General features: G+C 43.6%; 1 protein-coding gene across 1 annotated transcript in view; it reads left to right on the top strand.

Annotated features, from left to right (window-relative positions):
• Positions 1-19,508, top strand: part of LOC110531422 (collagen alpha-5(IV) chain) — a 94,168-nt gene that overhangs the window by 31,976 nt on the left and 42,684 nt on the right. The window contains exons 2-13 of the mRNA XM_036987301.1: positions 7,509-7,568; positions 7,738-7,827; positions 7,952-7,996; positions 11,054-11,098; positions 13,397-13,459; positions 14,088-14,141; positions 14,249-14,275; positions 14,437-14,517; positions 14,800-14,862; positions 19,001-19,036; positions 19,308-19,349; positions 19,435-19,508. The exon at positions 19,435-19,508 is cut by the window's right edge and continues 19 nt beyond it. Coding sequence (XP_036843196.1) covers positions 7,509-7,568; positions 7,738-7,827; positions 7,952-7,996; positions 11,054-11,098; positions 13,397-13,459; positions 14,088-14,141; positions 14,249-14,275; positions 14,437-14,517; positions 14,800-14,862; positions 19,001-19,036; positions 19,308-19,349; positions 19,435-19,508 — 680 coding nt within the window. The remainder of the gene's footprint in view (positions 1-7,508; positions 7,569-7,737; positions 7,828-7,951; positions 7,997-11,053; positions 11,099-13,396; positions 13,460-14,087; positions 14,142-14,248; positions 14,276-14,436; positions 14,518-14,799; positions 14,863-19,000; positions 19,037-19,307; positions 19,350-19,434) is intronic.

Raw genomic sequence — 19,508 nt, 5'->3', positions numbered from 1 at the left:
CATTCTGCAGACATATGGACATGCGTGTGTGTATGCGTGTGTGTGTGTGTGTGTATGCCTTAATGTGGCTCTGTGTCTGTCTGTGTGTGTGTGTGTGTGTGTGTGTGTGTGTGTGTGTGTGTGTGTGTGTGTGTGTGTGTGTGTGTGTGTGTGTGTGTGTGTGTGTGTGTGTGTGTGTGTGTGTGTGTGTGTGTGTGTGTGTGTGTATGCCTTAATGTGGCTCTGTGTCTGTCTGTGTGTGTGCGCGTGTGTGTGTGTGTGTGTGTGTGTGTGTGTGTGTGTGTGTGTGTGTGTGTGTGTGTGTGTGTGTGTGTGTGTGTGTGTGTGTGCGCGTGTGTGTGTCTCAAGGCAGGGCGGAGCTGAGCTGGGTAAAGGTGTGTAATCATCATCAGTCTTTGATGATTGTGGGAATTCCAGGCTCGCCTAGCACGCTAATCCTCACTGCCTTCAGCCCCTCTCCCCCTCGTCTCCCCCCTCCTCACCCCCCTCTCCTTACTGACCCCCCTGACTGGATTACATGCCCCAGTGGTGTTGTGGGGAGTAGAGTGGGTTGGAGTAGGCCAGAGAGGGGGGGGGGGGGGGGGGTAGAGGGGAAGGAGGCTTAGAGAGGGGAAGAGAGAGATAGGGGGGTAAAGACGGTGTAGAGAGGGCTGGTGTGGGGGGGTAGAGGGAGGGTAGAGGTTGGGGGAGGGGGGGTAGAAGAGATATACAAACACACACACACACACACACACATACAGTACCAGTCAAAAGTTTGAGAGAGAGATGGATGGATGGAGACAGACAGACAGACAGACAGACAGACAGACAGACAGACAGACAGACAGACAGACAGACAGAGAAAGAGAGAGGGGTGGGGGGGAGGGAGGGAGGGGTGTAGAGAGAGAGATGGATGGATGGAGACAGACAGACAGACAGACAGACAGACAGACAGACAGACAGAGGGGTGGGGGGAGGGAGGGAGGGAGGGGTGCAGAGAGAGAGATGGATGGATGGAGACAGACAGACAGACAGACAGACAGAGGGGTGGGGGGAGGGAGGGAGGGAGGGGTGCAGAGAGAGAGAGAGAGATGGATGGATGAATGGATGGAGACAGACAGACAGACAGACAGACAGACAGACAGACAGATGGCCCAGACATTCTATAAGAGACAGCCTTTGATACAATTGATCCTCCACATTGATTGTGACGTTACACTATTGCCCCTTTCAAACCAATACAGACCGGTAGGCCAATTGTGACGTTACACTATTGCCCCTTTCAAACCAATACAGACCTGTAGGCCAATTGTGACGTTACACTATTGCCCCTTTCAAACCAATACAGACCGGTAGGCTAATTGTGACGAACTCATTCCCATCTTTCCTTCCTGTCATTGCTCTAATTGTTTGTTAATGGTCCAGTCCAGTCAAAATGATGTTTTTCCTGTGTTTTATATCATATTGTACCACAGCTGCGTTAGGATGCTAAAGTAATGCGTTCTAGGCCGACTTTATCCTCTTTCTGGCAATGTAAAACCTTTGAAACTTCAACTACTTGTTGCCTGGTATTCTAAATGTATCAATATCTTAATCACTTTTGCACTGTGGGCCTACAGCAATCTACTCTGATCACGCTACCCTGATCACGCTACCCTGATCACGCTACTCTGATCACGCTACTCTGATCACGCTACTCTGATCACGCTACCCTGATCACGCTACCCTGATCACGCTACTCTGATCACGCTACTCTGATCACGCTACTCTGATCACGCTACCCTGATCACGCTACTCTGATCACGCTACCCTGATCACGCTACTCTGATCACGCTACCCTGATCACGCTACTCTGATCACGCTACCCTGATCACGCTACTCTGATCACGCTACTCTGATCACGCTACTCTGATCACGCTACTCTGATCACGCTACTCTGATCACGCTACCCTGATCACGCTACCCTGATCACGCTACTCTGATCACGCTACTCTGATCACGCTACTCTGATCACGCTACTCTGATCACGCTACTCTGATCACGCTACTCTGATCACGCTACTCTGATCACGCTACTCTGATCACGCTACCCTGATCACGCTACTCTGATCACGCTACTCTGATCACGCTACTCTGATCACGCTACTCTGATCACGCTACTCTGATCACGCTACTCTGATCACGCTACCCTGATCACGCTACTCTGATCACGCTACTCTGATCACGCTACTCTGATCACGCTACCCTGATCACGCTACCCTGATCACGCTACCCTGATCACGCTACCCTGATCACGCTACTCTGATCACGCTACCCTGATCACGCTACTCTGATCACGCTACCCTGATCACGCTACTCTGATCACGCTACTCTGATCACGCTACCCTGATCACGCTACCCTGATCACGCTACTCTGATCACGCTACTCTGATCACGCTACCCTGATCACGCTACTCTGATCACGCTACCCTGATCACGCTACCCTGATCACGCTACCCTGATCACGCTACTCTGATCACGCTACCCTGATCACGCTACTCTGATCACGCTACTCTGATCACGCTACTCTGATCACGCTACTCTGATCACGCTACCCTGATCACGCTACCCTGATCACGCTACTCTGATCACGCTACTCTGATCACGCTACTCTGATCACGCTACTCTGATCACGCTACTCTGATCACGCTACCCTGATCACGCTACCCTGATCACGCTACCCTGATCACGCTACCCTGATCACGCTACTCTGATCACGCTACTCTGATCACGCTACCCTGATCACGCTACCCTGATCACGCTACTCTGATCACGCTACTCTGATCACGCTACCCTGATCACGCTACTCTGATCACGCTACCCTGATCACGCTACTCTGATCACGCTACCCTGATCACGCTACTCTGATCACGCTACTCTGATCACGCTACTCTGATCACGCTACCCTGATCACGCTACTCTGATCACGCTACTCTGATCACGCTACTCTGATCACGCTACTCTGATCACGCTACTCTGATCACGCTACTCTGATCACGCTACCCTGATCACGCTACTCTGATCACGCTACCCTGATCACGCTACCCTGATCACGCTACTCTGATCACGCTACCCTGATCACGCTACTCTGATCACGCTACCCTGATCACGCTACTCTGATCACGCTACTCTGATCACGCTACCCTGATCACGCTACCCTGATCACGCTACTCTGATCACGCTACTCTGATCACGCTACCCTGATCACGCTACCCTGATCACGCTACTCTGATCACGCTACCCTGATCACGCTACCCTGATCACGCTACTCTGATCACGCTACTCCGTCTACTGGCATTAATTGCCCCAAAACCGAACTAACTAGGCTGTGGAACGTGAATAAAGGGGCAATCTGCAATTCAAACAAAAACTAACTGGGGACCCTGACACTGTTTTGGTAAACAGCTAAAGGATGGGTCTGGAGAAATGTAACCAAATGGATGTATCAACCACAGACTTGTGTTTGAAAATGTTCCAACTTTATCACTCTTTGTCCATCTGCTGTTGTGTTGTGATCTGTTGTGATGTGTTGTGATGTGTTGTGATGTGTTGTGATCTGTTGTGATGTGTTGTGATCTGTTGTGATGTGTTGTGATCTGTTGTGATGTGTTGTGATGTGTTGTGATCTGTTGTGATGTGTTGTGATCTGTTGTGATGTGTTGTGATGTGTTGTGATGTGACATGTCGTGTTGTGACATGTTGTGTTGTGTTGTGATGTGTTGTGATGTGTTGTGTTGTGTTGTGTTGTGTCATGTTGTGACATGTTGGGTTGTGTTGGAGTGTGTTGTGTTGGAGTGTGTTGTGACATGTTGTGTTGTGTTGTGTTGTGACATGTTGTGTTGTGTTGTGACATGTTGTGTTGTGTTGGAGTGTGTTGTGACATGTTGTGTTGTGTTGTGTTGTGACATGTTGTGTTGTGTTGTGTTGTGACATGTTGTGTTGTGTTGTGTTTTGGTAAACAGCTAAAGGATGGGTCTGGAGAAATGTAACCAAATGGATGTATCAACCACAGACTTGTGTTTGAAAATGTTCCAACTTTATCACTCTTTGTCCCTCTGCTGTTGTGTTGTGATGTGTTGTGATGTGTTGTGATGTGTTGTGATGTGTTGTGATGTGTTGTGATCTGTTGTGATGTGTTGTGATGTGACATGTCGTGTTGTGACATGTTGTGTTGTGTTGGAGTGTGTTGTGACATGTTGTGTTGTGTTGTGACATGTTGTGTTGTGTTGGAGTGTGTTGTGACATGTTGTGTTGTGTTGTGTTGTGACATGTTGTGTTGTGTTGTGTTGTGTTGTGATCTGTTGTGATGTGTTGTGTTGTGTCATGTTGTGTCGTGATGTGATGTGTTGTGACATGTTGTGTTGTGTTGTGTTGTGACATGTTGTGTTGTGTTGTGTTGTGTTGTGACATGTTGTGTTGTGTTGAAGTGTGTTGTGACATGTTGTGTTGTGTTGTGATCTGTTGTGATGTGTTGTGTTGTGATGTGACACACACAACACAACACATCACAACAGATCACAACACAACACAACATGTCACAACACAACACAACACAACACAACATGTCACAACACAACACAACATGTCACAACACACTCCAACACAACACAACATGTCACAACACAACACAACACAACATGTCACAACACAACACAACACAACACAACATGTCACAACACAACACAACACAACATGTCACAACACAACACAACATGTCACAACACACTCCAACACAACACAACATGTCACAACACAACACAACATGTCACAACACACTCCAACACAACACAACATGTCACAACACGACATGTCACATCACAACACATCACAACACATCACAACACATCACAACACATCACATGTTATGTGTTGTGTTATGTGTTGTGACATAACCCAACACATCATAACCCACAACACAACACACAACATGTGTTACATAACACATTATGTTGTGTTGTTTTATTTGACCTTTATTTAACGAGGCAAGTCAGTTAAGAACAAATTCTTATTTTCAATGACGGCCTAGGAACAGTGGGTTAACTGCCTGTTCAGGGGCAGAACGACAGGGTTGTGTTGGGTTGTGTTGTGTTGTGACATGTTGTGTTGTGATAGCAGGAGTGAAGTATAGTATAGTATAGTGTACTGTTGTGTAGTGTAGTATAGTGTTGTGTGGTATGGTATAGTATAGTGTACTGTTGTATAGTGTAGTATAGTGTTGTGTTAACAATGACAGGAGTGAAGTATAGTATAGTATAGTGTACTGTTGTGTAGTATAGTGTCGTGTTAACAATAGTAGGGGTGTTGTATAGTATAGTATAGTTGTATACTGTTGTATAGTGTAGTATAGTGTAGTATAGTATAGTATAGTGTAATATAGTGTACTGTTTTATAGCATAGTGTAGTATAGTGTAGTATACGTAGTATGGTACAGTGTACTGTTGTATAGTATAGTATAGTATAGTACAGTATAGTATAGTGTACTGTTGTATGGTGTAGTACAGTGTAGTATAGCGTAGTATAGTATTGTGCAGTCTGGTGTGGTATAGTATAGTATAGTGTACTGTTGTATAGTATAGTATAATGTAGTATAGTATAGTATAGTGTACTGTTTTATAGTGTAGTATAGTACAGTATAGTGTAATGTTGTACAGTGTAGTATAGTACAGTATAGAGTACTGTTGTGTAGTATAGTGTCATGTTAACAATAGTAGGGGTGTTGTATAGTATAGTGTAGTATAGTATAGTATAGTGTAGTATAGTATAGTATATCATAGTATAGTGTACTGTTGTATAGTATTTTATAGTGTGGTATAGTGTAGTATAGTATTGTGTACTGTTGTATAGTGTAGTATAGTACAGTATAGTGTACTGTTGTAAAGTATAGTATAATATAGTGTACTGTAGTATAGTGTAGTATAGTGTAGTATAGTGTTGTGTTAACAATAGCAGGGGTGTTGTATAGTACAGGTGTGCCAAGCTTGTAGCGTCATACCCAAGATGACTCAAGGCTGTAATTGCTGCCAAAGATGCTTCAACAAAGTACTGAGTAAAAGGTCTGAATACTTATGTAAATGGGATGTTTCTGTTTATGTTATTTTATAAATGTGCAAGAATTTATAAAAACCTGTTTTTGCTTTGTCATTATGGGGTATTGTGTGTATGTAGATGAATAAGGCTGTAATGTAACAACATGTGGAAAAAGCCCAGGTGTCTGAATACTTTCCCATTGCACTGTAAAGTGTACTGTTGTATTTTGTAGTATACTACAGTATAGTGTAATGTTCACATTAACAGGGGTATTGTGTAATATAATGTGGTATTGTGTCATGTTTACAATAACATGGGTTGTTGGTGTGTTTCACAGGTCTTGAGTTATCAACACTTTACCGTAGGGGACGTTGTGTGTGTGTGTGTGTGTCTGTGTGTGTCTGTGTGTGTGTGTGTGTGTGTGTGTGTGTGTGTGTGTGTGTGTGTGTGTGTGTGTGTGTGTGTGTGTGTGTGTGTGTGTGTGTGTGTGTGTGTGTGTGTGTATATATATATATATATATGTATCATCACTGTCTCTGTGTTGCACCTCAGACCCTGTGCTCAGACTATGTACTGCAGTCTCCTACCCTCTAGACCAGGGGTGGGCAGTTCCAGTCCTCCAGGGCCTGATTGGTGTCAGTTTTGCCTCAGCTAACACACCCGACTCCAATAATCACCTAATTATGTATCTTCAGTTTAGAATGCAATGTGATTAATCAGCTGTGTTTGGCAGGGATGGAAAGACAGAGTGACACCAATCAGTCCCTGGAGGACTGGAGTTGTGATTAATCAGCTCTGTTTGGCAGGGATGGAGAGACAGAGTGACACCAATCAGTCCCTGGAGGACTGGAGTTGCCCACCCCTGTTATAGACCTCTACTACACTAAGCTGTATAAGAAATGACAAACACATGAGCATCTGTCTAACATACACTCTCTCTCGCTTTCTCTTTCTCCCTCTACCCCCCCCGATCCTCTCCCCCCTCTCTCACTCTTTCTCCTCACTTCCTCTCCATCTCTTTCTCCCTCTACCCCCCCCCCCCCCCCGATCCTCTCCCCCCTCTCTCACTCTTTCTCCTTACTCCCTTTCCATCTCTTTCTCCCTCTACCCCCCCGATCCTCCCCCCCTCTCTCACTCTTTCTCCTCACTCCCCTCTCTCACTCTTTCTCCTCACTCCCTTTCCATCTCTTTCTCCCTCTACCCCCCCGATCCTCTCCCCCCTCTCTCACTCTTTCTCCTCACTCCCTTTCCATCTCTTTCTCCCTCTACCCCCCCGATCCTCTCCCCCCTCTCTCACTCTTTCTCCTCACTTCCTTTCCATCTCTTTCTCCCTCTACCCCCTCCCCCCGATCCTCCCCCCCTCTCTCACTCTTTCTCCTCCCCCCCTCTCTCACTCTTTCTCCTCCCCCCCTCTCTCACTCTTTCTCCTCACTCCCTCTCCATCTCTTTCTTTCCATCCTACAGGCGTGTCATGGATGTGCAGCGGGATCAAGGTGTGACTGCAGCGGAGTGAAAGGAGTCAAGGTGAGAGTGAAATACACACACACACACTAACCTACTGTACAAAACAACCATAACACATCATTTCCTGATCTGATTTGTAATGACTGTTTTGTCCGTGTGCAATATGCATTGTAAGAGGTGTCATGACTTTGTGTTCTGTGTTCTGTGTTCTGTGTTCCGTGTTCCATAGGGTGAAAGGGGGTTACCAGGACTACAGGGTCAGCTGGGTGTACCGGGGTTCCCCGGACCTGAGGGGCCCATCGGTGGCAGGGGAGAGAAGGTAGGAGGTCCTTCCTGGATCTTGTTGTACGAGAAACATCATACCTGACCATATCTGTGAATTTAGACACTTGAAAACGAACCCCCCCCCCCCCCCCCCCCCCCCATCTTCTTCTCTCTCTCAGGGTAGTGACGGACCTTCAGGGACTGGAGGTCCAAAAGGGATAAGAGTGAGTAACCTGACGTGACCCACACACGTCTCACTCCATATACCAGTTCAGTACACAGTCAAATGGCCCTCTCTAGGGTGTAGTACTCACCTTAGCCCACCAGATGTCCTCGTTTCACTCCAAGACAAACGGGAAGTAGCCTTATTGGTTTCTGCTGTGAATGTACGATCAGTGGTGTAGAGCATTATTTTTAGATGAGGGAGCGCACTTTATTATAATTTTTTTTTAAATCACGTCATAATCGCACCAATCAAAGTTTGTACGGACAGATGTGGCCAATTGAATCGCAAGTCATTAATATGTATATAATGCTTCCTCCAGTTGCGACGTCTGCCTGTGCCCACACCTATTGTCTAAAGAAAATGGTATATTTTTAATACCCTCAAACACCAAGTTAGGCATAGGTCACCTCATGTCCAAATAGGCCATCATCACTGTCAACCGTGACTGATAGTTATTCACGTTTTACTGGTGAAACGTCCCAACTGCATCTCCATGCCAACCATTTGATTGATCTCAATCAGTTTGATGGGAATATGCGTTCAGGTCTTCTTGAAGTACTGTTTCGTCAGTGAATCAGAGCGGACGGTGTTAACAAACTAGTAGCTTTTCTTGTATTTTGTTTTAGTCAAAGCATATCTCCTGCCTAGTGGATCACACTGTTGGGTTTTGGCCACATGAGAAGAAAGAATTAGACTATTACGCTTCAGTTAAACATATCCTAGACTATAATTAGAAATTCAAGGGTGTTTTTGGTGTAACAGTATCTTTATAGGCTTAGTGTGCTATGTACGCTATTATATTCGGTTCTGTTATACAAAATATGAATTCATCGTTATGGGATCTTGCAAGACATTGATTAATCTTTGATCTACATTTCCTGAACAAGCACCATTGTGGGAAGTGATAATCTTCTACTTGTAATACAAATAGTAAGTGATGAGTATGACTATTAGGCAACAGGTCTGGATGAGATGTCATTTTAAGTGATTGGAGCCACTTCGTGGTGCTGAAAGAACAGCGACAAGATCTTGCAATGATGGATAGCTGAAGAAGGACAGCTCTGCAATTCGGCCAGTTCAGGAACAAACAACAATAATTTGCAGTAGGCCTAAATCCTTACAGAATGTATCATAAATCAACTTTGTTTTGATTAGCTTGAACACATGGTTACAATATTCCCTATTGCAGAATAAAAGAAAACAACGGTGAACTATCAATTCATAAAATGTATTTGCATAGATTAAACATGCTATCAAATCAATTGACCATAAAAAATTGCAGGAATTTGTTTTAAAACAGTCAGAAATTCAAGCTTTTAGTTCTGTGCAGTGCATACACCTAGCTCATAGTTCTGTGCAGTGCATACACCTAGCTCATAGTTCTTTGTGGTGCATACATCTAGCTCATAGTTCTTTGTGGTGCATACATCTAGCTCATAGTTCTTTGCGGTGCATACATCTAGCTCATAGTTCTTTGCGGTGCATACATCTAGCTCATAGTTCTTTGCAGTGCATACATCTAGCTCATAGTTCTGTGCAGTGCATATACCTAGCTCATAGTTCTGTGCAGTGCATACACCTAGCTCATAGTTCTGTGCAGTGCATACATCTAGCTCATAGTTCTGTGCAGTGCATACACCTAGCTCATAGTTCTGTGCAGTGCATACACCTAGCTCATAGTTCTTTCCAGTGCATATACCTAGCTCATAGTTCTGTGCAGTGCATACACCTAGCTCATAGTTCTTTCCAGTGCATACACCTAGCTCATAGTTCTGTGCAGTGCATACACCTAGCTCATAGTTCTGTGCAGTGCATACACCTAGCTCATAGTTCTGTGCAGTGCATACACCTAGCTCATAGTTCTTTGCAGTGCATACACCTAGCTCATAGTTCTTTGCAGTGCATACACCTAGCTCATAGTTCTTTGCAGTGCATACACCTAGCTCATAGTTCTGTGCAGTGCATACACCTAGCTCATAGTTCTTTCCAGTGCATATACCTAGCTCATAGTTCTGTGCAGTGCATACACCTAGCTCATAGTTCTTTCCAGTGCATACACCTAGCTCATAGTTCTGTGCAGTGCATACACCTAGCTCATAGTTCTGTGCAGTGCATACACCTAGCTCATAGTTCTGTGCAGTGCATACACCTAGCTCATAGTTCTGTGCAGTGCATACACCTAGCTCATAGTTCTTTGCAGTGCATACACCTAGCTCATAGTTCTTTACAGTGCATACACCTAGCTCATAGTTCTGTGCAGTGCATACACCTAGCTCATAGTTCTTTGCAGTGCATACACCTAGCTCATAGTTCTGTGCAGTGCATACACCTAGCTCATAGTTCTTTGCAGTGCATACACCTAGCTCATAGTTCTTTGCAGTGCATACATCTAGCTCATAGTTCTGTGCAGTGCATACACCTAGCTCATAGTTCTTTGCAGTGCATACACCTAGCTCATAGTTCTTTGCAGTGCATACATCTAGCTCATAGTTCTGTGCAGTGCATACACCTAGCTCATAGTTCTGTGCAGTGCATACACCTAGCTCATAGTTCTTTGCAGTGCATACACCTAGCTCATAGTTCTTTCTCATTCTCCCCAATGGCAGAGAGAGGACTGGGAAGAAATCATCATTTACCTCTAGGCTGCTTTAAATATCATCAACTATTATTTTTTATTATTTTGTTTTTCATTGAATGTTAGTGGTAATTAAATATAGTTATTTAGAATTTATCAGAATATATTTTCCAGAAATAGTTTTACCAGCTCCGTGTATTCTCAAATTGAAAAAAAAAGTGAGAGAGCGCTGCACTACACCACTGTGTATGATGTACCATTTCTCAAAGTATTTTATTGATCAGTGGTGGCTGGTGTCACTTTAATTGGGGAGGAAGGGCTTATAGTAATGGCTGGAACGGAATAAAAGGGATGGTCTCAAGCACATCAAACACCTGATTAACATGTACCTGATACCATTCACTCCATTCTATTCAATATTATGAGCCGTCCTCCCCTCACCAGCCTCTTATTGATTCATTGTCCTTGTTACTCCCACAGGGACCTCCCGGACTGCCTGGATTCCCCGGAACACCAGGAATTCCAGTGAGTTTCCTGCTTTTAATTTCTCATCCTTTACCATATACAGTTGAAGTCTGAAGTTTACATACACCTTAGCCAAATACATTAACTCAGTTTTTCACAATTCCTGACATTTAATCCTGGTAAAAATTCCCTGTTTTAGGTCAGTTAGGATCACCACTTTATTTTAAGAATTTGAAATGTCAGAATAATAGTAGAGAGAATGATTTATTTCAGCTTTTATTTCTTTCATCACATTCCCAGTGGGTCAGAAGTTTACATACACTCAATTAGTATTTAGTAGCATTGCCTTTAAATTGTTGAACTTGGGTCAAACGTTATGGGTAGCCTTCCACAAGCTTCCCACAATAAGTTGGGTGGATTTTGTCCCATTCCTCCTGACAGAGCTGGTGTAACTGAGTCAGGTTTGTAGACCTCCTTGCCCGCACACGCTTTTTCAGTTCTGCCCACAAATTTTCTATGGGACTGCGGTCAGGGCTTTGTGATGGTCACTCCAATACCTTGACTTTGTTGTCCTTAAGCCATTTTGCCACAACTTTGGAAGTATGCTTGGGGTCATTGTCCATTTGGAAGACCCATTTGCGACCAAGATTTAACTTCCTGACTGATGTCTTGAGATGTTGCTTCAATATATCCACATAATTTTCCTCCCTCATGTAGCCATCCATTTTGTGAAGTGCACCAGTCCCTCCTGCAGCAAAGCACCTCCACAACATGATGCTGCCACCCCCGTGCTTCACGGTTGGGATGGTGTTCTTCGGGTTGCAAGATCCCCCCCCCCCCTTTTCCCTCCAAACATAATGATGTTCATTATGGCCAAACAATTCTATTTTTGTTTCATTAGACCAGAGGACATTTCTCCAAAAAGTACGATCTTTGTCCCCATGTGCAGTTGCAAACCGTAGTCTGGCTTTTTTATGGTGGTTTTGGATCAGTGTCATCTTTCTTGCTGAGCGGCCTTTCAGGTTATGTCGATATAGGACTCGTTTTACTGTGGATATAGATGCTTTTGTACCTGTTTCCTCCAGCATCTTCACAAGGTCCTTTTCTGTTGTTCTGGGATTGATTTGCACTTTTCGCAGCAAAGTATTTTCATCTCTAGGAGACAGAACGTGTCTCCTTCCTTAGCGGTATGACGGCTGTGTGGTCCCATGGTGTGTAATATACTTGCTTACTATTGTTTGTACAGATGAACGTGGTACCTTCAGAAATTACTACCAAGGATGAACCAGACTTGTGGAGGTCTACAATGTTTTTCTGAGGTCTTGACTGATTTATTTAGATTTCCCATGATGTCAAGTAAAGAGACACTGAGTTTGAAGGTTGACCTTGAAATACATCCACAGGTACAGCTCCAATATACTCAAATTATGTAAATTAGCATATCAGAAGCTTCTAAAGCAATGACATAATTTTCTGGAATTTTCCAAGCTGTTTGAAGGCACAGTCAACTTAGTTTATGTAAACTTCTGACCCACTGGAATTGTGATACAGTGAATTATAATGTGAAATAATCTGTCTGTAAACAATTGTTGGAAAAATTACTTGTCATGCACAAAGTAAATGTCCTAACCGACTTACCAAAACAATAGTTTTTTAGCAAGAAATTTGTGGAGTGGTTGAAAAACGAGTTTTAATGACTACAACCTAAGTGTATGTAATCTTCAGACTTCAACTGTAGCCTAGCCTATCTATATAGCCTAGCCAATCTATATAGCCTAGCCCTTCTGGTAGAGAGACGCTATTTTTAACATCACATGACATCCAGGGTGCAGATTGATCATATAATGAATAGAACTGACACGATTCCAAATGTAGTCTTACAACAGTTATTTATGTTGTACACAGATAGATAGATAGATAGATAGATAGATAGATAGATAGATAGATAGATAGATAGATAGATAGATAGACTCATCTTTCTGTCTCTGCCATTATAGCGTCTGTGACAGCATGGGCAGCGCCATTGAGGCAATCTACATTTTTAAGTAGTCAATTGTCTTTTTCTCGATTAGCTGATCCAGCCTGATGACCCGGTTGGACATGAGAGAAACAGGGTCACCAGGAGGGATCAGCCAATGAAGTTATAAGTCCCACCCAGTTGGCTACATTAAAATGGTGGAAGCCCTCAATGGCGCTGCCTATGCTAAGACAGCCTTTTGGCCACTAGAGGCCCCTATCATTCTTTATGGTTCTACACCATACATTTTATCTGAATGTTCCGTACTGCATCGCTGTGTAACCTCACTTCCTGTGTGATGTGTGACTTCCTGTTGTCTCTGTGTCTGTGTTCTCCTGCAGGGTCTCCCGGGACAGGATGGCCCCCCAGGCCCCAAAGGAACTGCAGGCTGCAACGGGACTAAGGTGGGTTTTTACAACTGACTGAAAGCGATACGACTCTGTCGAGTCCTGAGAGAACTCGGGTTAGATTGAATTTGGACTGAAACTGTTCTATCACACCTGGCCACTAGATGGCAGCACTCTGCTATTATCTGTGATGTTGTATCACTCCTGGCCACTAGATGGCAGAACTCTGCTATTATCTGCGCTTGTAAGGCTACTGAGTCAAAGCATATAGCATATTGGAAAAGTAACCATGGGCTGGAGTGCAATATGCAGAAATCGCTCCACCATTTCCTGGTTGCTAAAATTGTAGTAGTTTGCCTAATGTCAGTTTATTTCACAAAACAACCAGTCATTGATTAGAGAATCATTGTACCATCTAAACTGCTGTGAAATATATTTTCCTTAAACAATAATATTGTATTTTCAGCTGTTTGAAGCTGGTGTACAAAACCCGAAGTAAAAGATGCAAAAACAAAACTTAAGAACAGGGAAACGTAGAAATAGCACACATAGAACATATCTACCGCTGCTTGGACTTGTTTTCGATGAGAATGACATATCTATTACTCATATTTCTATATGAATTTGGTCAGGTTGCCCAAAAAGTCACATACTGTATTGCAGCTTTAATTCTATCTCATCTCAGGGTGAGCGAGGATTCCCTGGAAGTCCAGGCTTCCCCGGACTGGAGGGTCGATTGGTGAGTACCTTACACACAACACACAGTGTCGTCTCTCTCATGTCTCTCTGAGAAAGTCTCTGAGACTTTAAAATGTATCCCTTTTTTCTCGTCTCCCTCCTCTTCAGGGTCCACCTGGTTTTCCAGGACAAAAGGTAACTACTGTATTTGTCCCGCCAAACTGTTGTCCTCTTTACATTAAGTACCGGCTCATATAATTCACTCGGAAACAACAGTGTATCTAATACATGCTACGGAGTCCACTAATGAATATGACCCCAATGTGTGATGGGTTCCGCTTTAACCTCCTCTACAGGGAGACCCAGGTGACATCATCACAAATGAACGTTTCGGACAGATAGGAGGTGTAGGTCTGCCTGGCCGGCCTGGAGTTCCTGTGAGTTTTCTATTGAACCATAGACCCACTTTGAACTGAACTGATTTTAACTGACCTACAATTCTAAAGTCTGTATTCAGACAGATAAAAGAGAAAACCTTAATTAGACTTTGTCGAGTGATTGGTTTTATCAAATAGTAGGCTAATATAATATATTGTTCATATTTGGATTTTCAGAATCAATCAATCAAATAAATGGTAATCCATTATGGGAGATGTAAACCTGTGTCTTTCAAACCAGAGGTCATTGTGTAACGTTTGTGGTGTCTGTCTTGTTTCTAGGGTGACCAAGGCCCCTCAGGATTGTCCGGTCCTACCGGCCCTCCCGGCCCCAGAGGTTATGAGGTACAGTACAGTAACATCCCAAATCATGTTATTGACAACCGGCACTCATCCGTTATGTTCTGAGGAACTTTACACAATCAAACTGGTCCCAGTCCTGTGACATCCAGTATGTTCTGAGGGACTTTACACAATCAAACTGGTCCCAGTCCTGTGACATCCAGTATGTTCTGAGGAACTTTACACAATCAAACTGGTCCCAGTCCTGTGACATCCAGTATGTTCTGAGGAACTTTACACAATCAAACTGGTCCCAGTCCTGTGACATCCAGTATGTTCTGAGGGACTTTACACAATCAAACTGGTCCCAGTCCTGTGACATCCAGTATGTTCTGAGGAACTTTACACAATCAAACTGGTCCCAGTCCTGTGACATCCAGTATGTTCTGAGGGACTTTACACAATCAAACTGGTCCCAGTCCTGTGACATCCAGTATGTTCTGAGGGACTTTACACAATCAAACTGGTCCCAGACCTCATTCAATCAATCAAATGTATTTATAAATCCCTTTTTACATCAGCTGATGTCACAAAGTGCTGTACAGAAACCCAGCCTAAAACCCCAAACAGCAAGCAATGCAGGTGTAGAAGCACGGTGGCTAGGAAAAACTCCCTAGAAAAGGCAGGAACCTAGGAAGAAACCTAGAGAGGAACCAGGCTATGAGGGGTGGCCAGTCCTCTTCTGGCTGTGCCGGGTGGAGATTATAACAGAACATGGCCAAGATGTTCAAATGTTCATAGATGACCAGCAGGGACAAATAATAATCACAATGGTTGTAGAGGGTGCAACAGGTCAGTACCTCAGGAGTAAATGTCAGTTGGCTTTTCATAGCCGAGCATTCAGAGGTTGAGACAGTAGGTGCGAGCGAGAGAGAGAGAGAGAGAGAGAGTCGGAAACAGCAGGTCCGAAAAGTAGCACATCCGGTGAACAGGTTAGGGTTCCATAGCCACAGTTGGAACAGTTGAAACTGGAGCAGCAGCGCGACCAGGTGGACTGGGGACAGCCAGTAGTCATCAGGCCAGGTAGTCCCGAGGCATGGTCGTAGGAATCAGGTCCTCTGGGAGGGAAAGGCGAGAGGGAGAGAGAATTAAAGGGAGCATACCACCCTGCATCCCACTGCTGGCCTGCTTCTGAAGCTAAGCAGGATTGGTCCTGGATGGGAGACCAGATGCTGCTGGAAGTGGTGTTGGAGTGCCAGTAGGAGGCACCCTTTCCTCTGGTCTAAAAAAAGAATATCTCATTGTCCCAGGGCAGTGATTAGGGGCATTCCATTGTGTAGGGTGCTGTCTTTCAGATGGGATGTTAAACGGGTGTCCTGACTCTCTGTGGTCACTGAAGAAGTAGCTCTTTCAGTAGTTTAGTTGGAATAGGGTCCAGTATGCAGCTTGAAGGTTTAGAGACCAGGACTCTTTTCTCCATTGATCCTAGTTCCTGGCAGTTCTGTGCAGACTCAGGACAGCGGAGTTTTGGAGAAACACACAGATTTAAAGAGGAGTCCGTAATTTGCTTTCTAATGATCATGATCATTTCATCGAAGAAGTTCATGAATTCATCACGGCTGAAGTGAAAGCCATCCTCTCTTGTGGAATTCTGCTTTTTAGTTCATTTTGGATTGTTCTTTTTCTCCTCAGTTAGGTTGGAAAAGTAGGAAGCTTGAGCAGCATTGGGGGCTCTTTGATATTACATGATATTGTCTTTCCAAGCTAGTCGGAAGACTTCCAGTTTGGTGGAGCCCCATTTCTGTTCCAATTTTCTGGAAGCTTGTTTCAGGGCTTGGGATTTTCCAGGGAGCTAGTTTCTTATAGCAAATGTTTTTTGTTTTTAGGGGTGCAGCTGCATCTAGAGTATTGCGCAAGGTTAAATTGAGTTCCTCAGTTAGGTGGTTAACTGATTTTTGTTCTCTGACATCCTTGGGTAGGTGGAAGGAGTCTGGAAGGGAATCTAGGCATCTTAGGGTTGTCTGAGAATTTATAGCACGGATTTTGATGATCCTTGGTTGGGGTCTGAGCAGATTATTTGTTGTGGTTGCAAACGTAATAAGATGGTGGTCTGATAGTCCAGGATTATGAGGAAAAACATTAAGATCCAAAACATTTATTCCATGGGACAAAACTAGGTTTCAGAGAATGACTGTTGCAATGAGTAGGTCCAGAGACATGTTGGACAAAACCCACTGAGTCGACAATGGCTCTGAAAGTATTTTGGAGTGTGTCTGTGGACTTTTCCATGTGAATATTGAAGTCACCAAAAATGTGAATATTGTCTGCCATGTCTACAAGATTCGATAGGAATTCAGGGAAGTCAGTGAACATACAGCCCAGGAGGCCTGCAGAAAGTAGCTACAAAAGGTGATTGAGTAGGCTGCATAGATGTCATGACTAGAAGCTCACAAGCTAGTGGCAGACTCCACTAAGCTGGCAGGCTGGCCAACAGCCTGCTGCCTGGCCTGCACCCTATCTCATTGTGGAGCTAGAGGAGTTAAAGCCTTGTACAATTATCTACACATTCTATATTTTGGGAGGGGATGAAAACAGTTTTCAACTAACAATTGAGTTGTGAGACTTTGTTTTAGAGCTCATCGCCTGTGACATCCAGTATTTTCAGAGGGACTTTACACAGTGAAACTGCTCCCAGACCTGTAACATCCATGATCTGAGGGACTTTACACAGTCAAACTGTTCCCAGACCTTTAACATCCATGATCTGAGGGACTTTACACAGTCAAACTGTTCCCAGACCTGTGACATCCAGTATGTTATGTGGGACTGCTCCCAGACTAGTCCCCAGGCAAGCTGGTCCCAGACATGTTACTTCCAGTAGTGTTTGTCAGTGCCGAATATTAAGAATTGGGCCAACTTTTAGAAGTTTGAATATTTTTCTAATTCTAGACATTCAGTTTCATCCCAGCTAGCACATTTGGTTCCTTGGATGTTGTGGTAACGAACGTTTTTGGTTGCAGGGAGGTTCTGAGAATGTTTTTCTATGGTTCCATTAAAGTGTTCCTGGGAGGTTTTATTGACATTCTGAGAACGGAAATTATAAATTATTTGAAGGTAATGTTTCAATAAGACTTTTAGCTTAAGTGAACGGTTTTGAACTCAAATCACACATATACATTCATTTGCTTTGGCATTAATCATGAAAACACAAGTAGCATCACTGAGATTCAAACCTATGGCATTAATCATGCAAACACAAGTAGCATGACTGAGATTCAAACCTATGGCATTAATCATGCAAACACAAGTAGCATCACTGAGATTCAAACCTATGGCATTAATCATGCAAACACAAGTAGCATCACTGAGATTCAAACCTATGATCTTCTGTTCTCTATTCATGGAATCCATCCCACTGCACCACCAGGATTGAGTTAGTGTGCAGTGGTTTTTTAACTTGTGCAAAACTGTACATTTTAGTCTATTCAAACAGACCCCATTTCAAAGGAAACAATCACTCTTTCAGATCAGGTACGGCCAATAGATATTTTTTACTTACATTTTTTAAAAACATTTTATTTAACTCGGCAAGTCAGTTAAGAACAAATTGTTATTTACAGTGATGGCCAACACCGGCCAAACCCAGACGATGCTGGGCCAATTGTGCACCGCCTTATGGGACCCCCAATCACTACCGGTTGTGATATTAATGGGTGCGGCCAACACACCTGAACACACTTAACAAGATAGATAGAGTTTTGTTGATGCTGAGAATGGAGGGTATTTGTTTTGAAATTGCATTCTTAGAATGTTGATTGAATGTTACTAATGTTTTCTTGAGGTTTTTATGGAAAGTTTTCTTAATGTTCTGAGAACATGACTTTAAATAGAACCACGAGGAAACATGTAGAAACCATCATGCTGAAGTACCTAAATTCCCACAGAAAAATTGTATTTCTTAACATTCTCTGAACAATTTTAGAATATTGCTATAAGTAGAACCATGAGGAAACCTGTAGGAACGTTATGCTAAAGTATTGAAATTCCCACCTAAGTTCTCAGAACGTTATGTGCTAACTGGGTAAGAACTGATCCAACGTAGTTTGCATCATTATAACGTTTTATTATTCTATTAATAGTTATAGATTTTCTTAATAAAGTTGTTAATGTGTTGTTAATAAAGTTGTGTGCCATTTTGTAGGGTCGTCCCGGGCCTCCTGGTCTTCCTGGTCCAAAGGTGAGTTGCTTTACACACGGAATATGTGTACATATCTACCTCAGTTACCTTGTACCCCTGCACATCGACTTGGTACTGGTACCCCGTACATATAACCAAGTTAAATACACTCATTGTTTTCCTTGTGTTATTATTATTTGTCTCTGCATTGTTGGGAAGGGCCTGTAAGTAAGCATTTCACTGTTAGTATACACCTGTTGCTTATGAAGCATGTGACAAATACCATTTGTTTTGTAGACAGTAATACGTTCTTCTTGTTCTTCTTCTACAGGGAAACATGGGGTTGAACTTCCAAGGTCCCAAAGGAGACAAGGTAGGAACTGCAAGGGAAGGACTGTCGGCAATGGGCGGTAACGAATGGCACTCCTGAATACTGGTGTGTGTGTGTGTGTGTGTAGGGTAATTCAGGTCTGCAGGGACCTCCCGGACCACCAGGACAAGTTGGGGAGCAAACAAGACCCTCAGTGTCGAG

This window comes from Oncorhynchus mykiss, chromosome 9 (assembly GCF_013265735.2).
Source record: "Oncorhynchus mykiss isolate Arlee chromosome 9, USDA_OmykA_1.1, whole genome shotgun sequence".
Lineage (NCBI taxonomy): Eukaryota > Metazoa > Chordata > Actinopteri > Salmoniformes > Salmonidae > Oncorhynchus > Oncorhynchus mykiss.
Note: the sequence above shows the minus strand (reverse complement) of the source record. Positions and strands in the feature narration are given on the sequence as shown.